Source organism: Oncorhynchus gorbuscha, linkage group LG13 (genome assembly GCF_021184085.1).
Source record: "Oncorhynchus gorbuscha isolate QuinsamMale2020 ecotype Even-year linkage group LG13, OgorEven_v1.0, whole genome shotgun sequence".
Classification (NCBI taxonomy): Eukaryota; Metazoa; Chordata; class Actinopteri; order Salmoniformes; family Salmonidae; genus Oncorhynchus; species Oncorhynchus gorbuscha.
In genome coordinates this window covers 53,051,752-53,061,269 of record NC_060185.1, presented here as the reverse complement: position 1 = coordinate 53,061,269, position 9,518 = coordinate 53,051,752, and the positions used below count along the sequence as shown (strand labels likewise).

The 9,518-nt window shown below is 39.4% G+C and overlaps 1 protein-coding gene across 1 annotated transcript; it reads right to left on the bottom strand.

Moving 5' to 3' along the window:
• Positions 1 to 1,078: 1,078 nt before the first annotated feature.
• Positions 1,079 to 8,046, bottom strand: LOC123992335 (zinc finger protein 180-like). Its single transcript, XM_046293489.1, has 2 exons — positions 7,930 to 8,046; positions 1,079 to 2,182 (listed from the first exon to the last, which is right to left on the bottom strand). Exons 1-2 carry the CDS (start codon positions 8,044 to 8,046, stop codon positions 1,094 to 1,096), a joined length of 1,206 nt encoding a protein of 401 aa, XP_046149445.1. The 3' UTR covers positions 1,079 to 1,093.
• Between the last annotated feature and the right edge of the window lie 1,472 nt (positions 8,047 to 9,518).

Genomic DNA, 9,518 nt, shown 5'->3' with positions numbered 1-9,518 from the left:
TTGAACAGTTATCAGGAAGGTCAATGTGATGGATAGTTGGATTTAATTTCCTAAGCTTCCAAATGTACTATATTCACAACATCAGAATATGGTCATGATCAGTATAAAATATATCAAAACAAACATGGAAAATTACTACAATGTAATCTCCTGGCTGAACTATGTTTTACAAAAAAACTAACAAAAATGTCTATAAAGCTGGTGTTATGGGTTTATAAATTCCTACAATACAAATGTAACATTTCAGAACTCAGAATATCAAAGGTGACATCCTGGTAAAACATTTACTTTAGTATCAACCCACATGGAAAATTGAGATTTGGAAAATAACATTTATGTCCCCTTAGGTTGCGAATGATGTATAATAAACTAAACAAAAAGGGCTGATAAAAATAAATTGTAAGTTTTGGATTAAATACATTTCAAGAAAATTTATGATTTGTGCAATTTGATATACACATTCTAGTCATGGATTTTCAAAAACTATAAAAACATGACATTATCAATTGATTAAAACGTGGAATCTTATGAGTAATGTCAATTTTATACATTTCTATCCACTCAATTTTATAATTCTCCATAAATCTGCTGTAGATTACCTAGAAAACAGTTGACATTTTATTCAAAGTCATCTCGCTGATCACTATTGGATTGGTTCAAATCCAGGCTGTATCATAAAGGCAGTGATTGGGTGTCCCTTCACAATTAACAGCTCAGAATCTGGGAGTAATGTGTTCATCCCTTTAAAGTTAGAGGACAATTAGTAGAAAACAGCTAGCTACATTTTGATTCAAGTATTATTAAACGTGGTAAGTGTACACAACATTTTTTTTGTTAAATCACATAAATAGTACTCTTCCATTTCAGAGATTGACATTTTTCCCTGAGCTTAATAAGCAATTGATGAGGGGGCAAACGTTAAGGCTTCTCCCACATTGAGACTATTAAAATATTCCTGGGATGTAATGTGTAAAACATACCACATTGTTAGAGGATTCATTAGATAAAACTCATGAAGCAATTCCATTAACTGTAAGTGTTTTTAAATCATGAAATAGTACTCTTCCATTTCAGTTTCTGAGATTTTACCAGATTAAGTCTGGTCACAGCTATAAGGTTTCTCTCCTGTGTGTGTTCTATGGTGTGAAGTCAGATAGCCAGATCTAGTAAAACTCTTCCCACATTGATTACAGCTATAAGGTTTCTCTCCTGTGTGTGTTCTCTGGTGTGAAGTCAGATAGCCAGATCTAGTAAAACTCTTCCCACATTCATTACAGCTATAAGGTTTCTCTCCTGTGTGTGCTCTCTGGTGTCGGGTCAGCTGGCCAGATTGAACAAAACTCTTCCCACATTGATCACAGCTATAAGGTTTCTCTCCTGTGTGTGTTCTCTGGTGTGAAGTCAGATAGCAAGATGTAGAAAAATTCTTCCCACATCGAACACAGCTATAAGGTTTCTCTCCTGTGTGTGTTCTCAGGTGTGGAGTCAGATAGCTAGATGTAGTAAAACTCTTCCCACATTGAGCACAGCTATAAGGTTTCTCTCCTGTGTGTGTTCTCTGGTGTGAAGTCAGAGAGCTAGATGCAGTAAAACTCTTCCCACATTGAGCACAGCTAAAAGGTTTCTCTCCTGTGTGTGTTCTCTGGTGTGAAGTCAGATAGCTAGATGCAGTAAAACTCTTCCCACATTGAGCACAGCTATAAGGTTTATCTCCTGTGTGTGTTCTCTGGTGTAAAGTCAGCTGGCCAGATTGAACAAAATTCTTCCCGCATTGATCACAGCTATAAGGTTTCTCTCCTGTGTGTGTTCTCTGGTGTAAAGTCAGAGAGCCAGATTGAACAAAACTCTTCCCACATTGATTACAGCTATAAGGTTTCTCTCCTGTGTGGATTCTCTGATGAATTTTAATGCCTGATGAGGTGAAACTCTTCCCACAGTCAGAGCAGCAGTGAGTTCTCTTCCCTGTGGATCTCTGCAGGCGTTTTTTGAGGTGTTCTGATCTAGAGAGACTCTTCTCTGCCTTGTCAGCATCATGAGGTTGTTGAGGCTCCCCAGAGGATCCACGATAGTCCCGGATCTCTCCTGTGTGAACAACAAAGTCAGACAGATGATTAAAGGCCCACAACAGCAGAAGTCCACTGTAAAAGGTGATGCCAACATGATGTTGTACAACAATTGACGTCTGTAATGAATGTAAAAACTATTTGACAAGTGTCTTAAAATGAGCAAGAATAGTCATATTTTGTCTTGTATTCACATTAGTAGTAAAATCGATGATTGTAGGCTAGAAATAAGTTATTAAAGTTGTTGAAACTCTAAGCAATGTGCCAGACGACTTTTGGTCTCCAAGGCCCCTATCTGTGTTTGCTAAACTTGCAGCACGAGGGCGATGCACATGCAATTTGATTGCAGATACTCCTCCCTGCTAATGAGGAAACCGATAGTTATGGATGTAGTATATCTGCCTGGAGCAAAAATGGTGGGCAAAGATTTTAGTTTTTCCGTATTCTGAATGTGAATGGGGGAAAACTCAGGGGAGTAACCTCCATTTCCAGGTTGCTTATGAGAGCATTTCACACTACTTTGGATTATACATTTAAGGCTCATTTGAATGTCCTGCTTAATATAATGTTTGTGTCGTCATCGCAAATCAACCGCTTCAAACTTAAAAAACACTTCAACCAGTAAAATGCTCTTTGTCTGAGGGTTTGTACACGGTTTGCCAAATTGGCCCATAACTTAACCTAACAACAAATGAAGGAAAATAGCTCTGTGTGTTGTACAATAGCCTATCCAACAAGGAACAGTTCTCTACACATTATGACCACGGTAGGGATGTTGGATCCAACGTGGAGCATAACTGTCTTTACCAGAGTAATGAATGAAGAAGCACTTTGGTTGTTGTTGTATGTCTTGATGTTTGTCATGTGACTGTCATTCAGAAAAGTATTTCCTGGATCAGCTGATGATAGATGAACATGTGACTAACTAAACAGCTACAGTATTAAGAATGATGTTTAATTATTGAAGAACCACATTAATGACAGTATCCATTTGGGTGTTGTCAATAAAGTTATTTTCTTAATGTTATTTATTTAACCTTTATTTAACCAGGTGGCCATGATGTAATAATGATAGTTTAACCAGGTAGGCCAGTTGAGATCAAGTTCTAATTTACAACTGCGACCTGGCCAAGATAAAGCAAAGCAGTGAGACAAAAAACAACAGAGTTACACGTGGGATTAACAAAGGAACAGTCAATAGAATAGAAATATCTATATAGTGTCTGCAAATGGTGTAGGGTGGAAAGGCAATAAATAGGCCATAGTAGCGATGTAATTACAATTTAGCAAATTGACACTGGAGAGATAGATGTGCAGATGATGATGTGCAAGTAGAAATACTGGTGTGCAAAAGAAAAAAATTCAATAAAACATGGGGATGAGGTAGGCAGTTGCATGGGCTATTTACAGATGGGCTCTAGTGGGCTGTGTACAGCTGCAGCGATCGGTAAGCTGCTCAGATAGCTGATGCTTAAAGTTAGTGAGGGAGAAATAAGTATCCAACTTCAACGATTTTTGCTATTCGTTCCAGTCATTGGCAGCAGAGAACTGGAAGGAAAGGCGGCCAAAGGAGGTGTTGGCTTTGGGGATGACCAGTGAGATAAACCTGCTGGAGCGCGTGCTACGGGTGGGTGTTGCTATGGTGACCAGTGAGCTGAGTTAAGGCAGAGCTTTACCAAGCAAAGACTGAGAGATGACCTGAAGGAGAAGCTGGGGACGCTTGGGCAAGTAGCTGCGGGGTGTGTGGAGCTGTTGGCTGTGGTAGCCAGGAGGAAAGCATGGCCAGCCGTAGAGAAATGCTTGTTGAAATTCTCGATTATCGTGGATTTATCGGTGGTGACAGTGTTTCCTAGCCTCAGTGCAGTGGGCAGCTGGGATGAGGTGCTCTTATTCTCCATGGATTTTACAGTGTCCCAAAACATTTTGGAATTAGAGCTACAGGATAAAAATGTATGTTTGAAAAAGCTAGCCGTTGCTTTCCTAACTGATTGTGTGTATTGGTTCCTGACTTCTCTGAAAAGTTGCATATCGCGGGGACTATTCGATGCTAGTGCAGTACGCTACAGGATGTTTTTGTGCTGGTCGAGGGCAGTCAGGTCTGGAGTGAACCAAGGTCTATATCTGTTCTTAGTTCTACAATTTTTGAAAGGGGCATGCTTACTTAAGGTGGTGAGGAAATTATTTTTAAAGAACAACGAGGCATCCTCTACTGACGGGATGAGGTCAAAATCCTTCCAGGATACCCAGGCCTGGTCGATTAGAAAGGCATGCTTGCAGAAGTGTTTTAGGGAGCGTTTGACAGTGATGAGGGGTGGTCGTTTGACCGCGGACCCATAACGGATGCAGGCAATGATCGCTGAGATCCTGATTGAAAACAGCAGAGGTGTATTTGGAGGGCAAGTTGGTCAGGATAATATCTATGAGGGTGCCCATGTTTACGGATTTAGGGTTGTACCTAACATAAAGACATAAAGCAATCACAGGTGTTGATTGGGAGAGCTAGCTAAGACAACAACGGATAATACAACAGTTAATCATCTAAGACAACAGGTAAAATGGCAATGAATGGGTAGAGAGGGTCAGTTAACTACACACAGGGCCCGAGTTTGAGACTGTGGCCGACAGATAAACAAAAAACAAAATGGAGACCCGTGATTAATGAACAATCCAGCAGGTATCAGCTATGTAGACAAATGATCATAGGGTCCAGTGAACAGGAATATATGAACCAGGGAAGCCGTTAGGTAGTCATTACTACGCCTGCCGGGAGATGCGCCTGGCTCGAGGCTAAACAAACATACCATTTACAACAAACACGTCCTGCAAAGGCTAGGGCCATCTTGGATTACAAGATTGGATCAAGGCCCATTAAAACTGTTTTCCCAGCGTAACATAAGGAGCCTGCTAAATGATACATAGTTGAGGGCATTTCAGGACAAAAAAACTGTCAGACAGCAGATCCCCATTTAAGGTGAGTTGATCATATGACGGGGCTCCGTGTTGACAAAGGGCCCAGGCCAATTGTAAAAGAGGTACTGTAGCTGGAGCAATTTTGTTTGCTAGCCGGGAGATGCACCTGGCTCGAGGCTAACTGGTGCTAGCTTCGGAACAAGGGCGTTAGCCACTATAGCCACACTGGTGCAAAGATCCAGAGCTACGGCAGGAACCGGTGATGTAGTGGCTTAAAGTCGTCTTAGTGAAGAGTCTGGGAGGCATCAGCTGTGTAGCCGATTGATCATAGGGTCCACTGAGCAGGCTGGGAGATGAGCCTGGCTCAAGGCTAAGCTTCGAGGCTGGGCCACTTGGTGGCAGCAAGCTAAGCTAAGTTAATCCAATGGTCAAAGCAAATGAGAATAGTTCCTGATGTAGTGGAGTAAAACAGTTGATCCAGCTCACCCTTTTGATAACCACTCGCATAAAAGGGAAACATGCAAAATGCCCTGATCCAGTGGAAATGTCATCTATAGTGACTATCCTTGACCAAATAGCTAGTAGCTAATCAGCTGGTTAGCTGTCTGATGGAGCTCTGATGGAGGTTCTAGCTATAAAAAAATAAGCAGATCTAGAATATTGGGTGACAATGCCAAAAGCTTGCTATTTAATTTAAACATGGAAAAGAGATTGGAATATTTTGCAAGTTTATACAAAAAATGATAAAGCTAAAAACGATTTAACATTTACAACAGTATCAGGATATTTTCGCCATCTTGAATTGCAAGATGACTTTAAAAAAACATTGGTTTTAGCAAACTTTGTTTTAAAAGAAAAGTTAAAATACTTTTGATATCTATAATTTTCATATAGGATAGAATGTATATTAATCAAAGAGGGTAGCCCATGTTTACAGATTTAGCCATTGTACTGCTGGTTCTTGATAATTTACCAGAAATTTAGGGCATAAGACTTGGATAGTATGGACCAGAAACTATAGGAGAATATCCCAGGTCACTTAATTAACAGAAACTATAGAAGCATAAGACTGCTGGTGTAGTCTATTACCAGAAACTATAGGAGCATAATGACTGCTGAGTGTAGTCTATTACCAGAAACTACAGGAGCATAACGACTGCTGGTGTAGTCTATTACCAGAAACTATAGGAGCATAACTGTTTGGGCATGGACCTACCAGAAACTACAGGACATAACGACTGCTGGTGTAGTCTATTACCAGAAACTATAGGAGCATTTCCTCAGACTTCTCTGGTGACAGTTCTATCTTGACGAGAAAATGTTGCTGGTTGAGGATGGACATTTCAGAAATGTTTGACTTGCCTTCTTAAGCCAGGATTCAGAGGATGCTTTAGACATTAAGGACAGAGAATGTGCTTTCTGGTGCACCTTATTGAGTATAAACAAATTAGGGAGGAGGCTTCTGATGAGATGCATGAAACCAGGGCTTTTTCAATTACAGAAGTCAACAAAGGAGAGTGCCTGGGGACAGACAGATGATTCGATTAAACACATCAGATGATTTGATTAAACACATACAGTTGATTTGATTCAACACATACTGTGATTTGATTCAACACAGAGGGGTGTGTCTATATTGGGAAAAACACACCTGTCTATAGAAGGTCCCAGAGCTGACAGTGTATGTCAGAGAAAAAATCAAGCAATGAGGTCAAAGAAATTGTCAGTAGAGTTCCAAGACAGGATTATGTTGAGGCACAAATCTTTGGAAGGGTACCAAAAAATTCTGCAGCATTGAAGGTCCCCAAGAACACAGTGGCCTCCATAATTTTTAAATGGAATACCCCTCCTAGAGCTGGTCACCCGGCCAAAATGAGCCAAAAACCACATAACAGGGTGAAAGAATGTGTCTATATATGGAAAAATACACGTTTATAACATTTCTCCAAATCGGTTGGTAGAAAGGAAAGATGCTTCTTGGTTGACCCAAGATTTGTTTTAGTTGGGACCCTAGTGCATTCATTAAGTTCAGACCACTTCCCTTTTTACACATTTTGTTACGTTACTTATTCTAAATTAGATTTTTTTGTAATGTTAAAGAATGTTTCAAATGCCTCCATTTTTAAATGGAATTGTTACAATGTTAAATGTTTCAGAAATGTTTGAGACTCAAATGAATGAATCATGTTTTGAGGATATACAGTGTTTGTTTACATTTACTAATGAACATTGTCGTGAAAAAAAATATTATATTTTGGGTTCTGATGGGGTACGACAGTTGACCTAAGCTCATGAGGCATTTATAAGTGATTTCTTCAAGAAACAATGGGTACATATCATTAATGTATAAGTCCCAAAATGGATGTAACAACTGCTGATAGCCCCTTCTGGGCTAATCTAATAGGAGATATTGGGGAGTACAGTATTTCAGACATTGTCATTGGATGCATTTGATCAATTGTTAACGTTTTGTTGATGGTCCACTCTTGATGTTCTACACGTTACAGTGAAGCTTCAGCCATTCCTACAGAACAACATTAAAGTGTAGAACCCTTTTACTGCATATTGGTTCAACGACTGCAGAGACGGTACTTACTGGTGTTAAACAGATGTTAAGTCACTTTTTCCTCGGAACTGAACAAGGGGTAGTTTCCTCTCTCGTTCTGATTCTCGACATATCAGTAATCATCCTCCTCCTTGACTCTGAAGTGTCATTCCTCCTCTTTCACTCCAATGTTAAAAAAACATTTCCTCCTCTTTCACTCTGAACGATCTTCCTCTTTTTCACTGAAACCTCTTCTTTCACTGAAACGTCTTCCTCTTCTTTCACTGAAACGTCTTTCTCTTCTTTCACTGAAACGTCTTCCTCTTCTTTCACTGAAACGTCTTCCTCTTCTTTCACTGAAACGTCTTTCTCTTCTTTCACTGTAACAGCATCACCTTCTACTTGTTTTACTGTAACATCCTCCTCTTCCTTCTCCTCTTTCACAACAATGTTCAGCCACAGACCCTCTTTCTCCGTCCAGCAGACCTCATCTTCTTTAACAGGAGGAGAGTAGTTTAGGGAGCTCATGGTCGGGGATGTTAGCTAGCTAGCTATCATTAGCGACTAGGCTCCTGCTAACTTAACCAGCCAGCTACTAAAGCTGACTAATACAAAATAACGTAATATTAAATTAAACAGGTTAACAAGTTTAGACACAGAAGTGTGTCTAAAACACAGTAGCTAATATACACCGAAATCGTCTAAATATCTTGAATCTTTCGGCTATGTTGGCTAGCAAGCTACCGAGGTGGTTGACGAGCTGTTTCTGAAGAACCGTCCACTAGATTATACGTCACGCTGGCAGCGTCGCCTGAAAGACGCACATCGCCGCCTGCTGACTGGAGGGGAAACGCAGTTGAGGATCATATTTTATTTTGAGACAAAGGATTTACATGGATTTAATTAAATAATACTATTATATTGAGACATACAAAGAACTGAATGTGTTGGTTGATTAGTGCAAATAAAACATGTTTACTACAGCACATTAAAGGCAGTTTCATTAAATCAAACTAAATCTAAATAAGTAGCTAGCTACTGTCGGTCTATACTGCTCCTACATGGTGTAACAATACATCATGTAGATGTATATAATGACAGACTAGGTCTATACTGCTCCTACATGGTGTAACAATACATCATGTAGATGTATATAATGAACAGACTAGGTCTATACTGCTCCTACATGGTGTAACAATACATCATGTAGATGTATATAATGACCAGACTAGGTCTATACTGCTCCTACATGGTGTAACAATACATCATGTAGATGTATATAATGAACAGACTAGGTCTATACTGCTCCTACATGGTGTAACAATACATCATGTAGATGTATAATCCCTATCACTGTAGATGTATATAATGACCAGACTAGGTCAAAACTGCTCCTACATGGTGTAACTGACTATATGGTGTAACAATACATCATGTAGATGTATATAATGACCAGACTAGGTCTATACTGCTCCTACATGGTGTAACAATACATCATGTAGATGTATATAATGACCAGACTAGGTCTATACTGCTCCTACATGGTGTAACAATACATCATGTAGATGTATATAATGACCAGACTAGGTCTATACTGCTCCTACATGGTGTAACAATACATCATGTAGATGTATATAATGACAGACTAGGTCTATAACATCATGTAGATGTATATAAGCACAGACTAGGTGTAACTAATCTGGATAAGAGCTCCTACATGGTGTAACAATACATCATGTAGATGTATATAATGACCAGAAGGTCTATACTGCTCCTACATGTGTAACAATACATCATGTAGATGTATATAATGAACAGACTAGGTCTATACTGCTCCTACATGGTGTAACAATACATCATGTAGATGTATATAATGAACAGACTAGGTCTATACTGCTCCTACATGGTGTAACAATACATCATGTAGATGTATATAATGAACAGACTAGGTCTATACTGCTCCTACATGGTGTAACAATACATCATGTAGATGTATATAA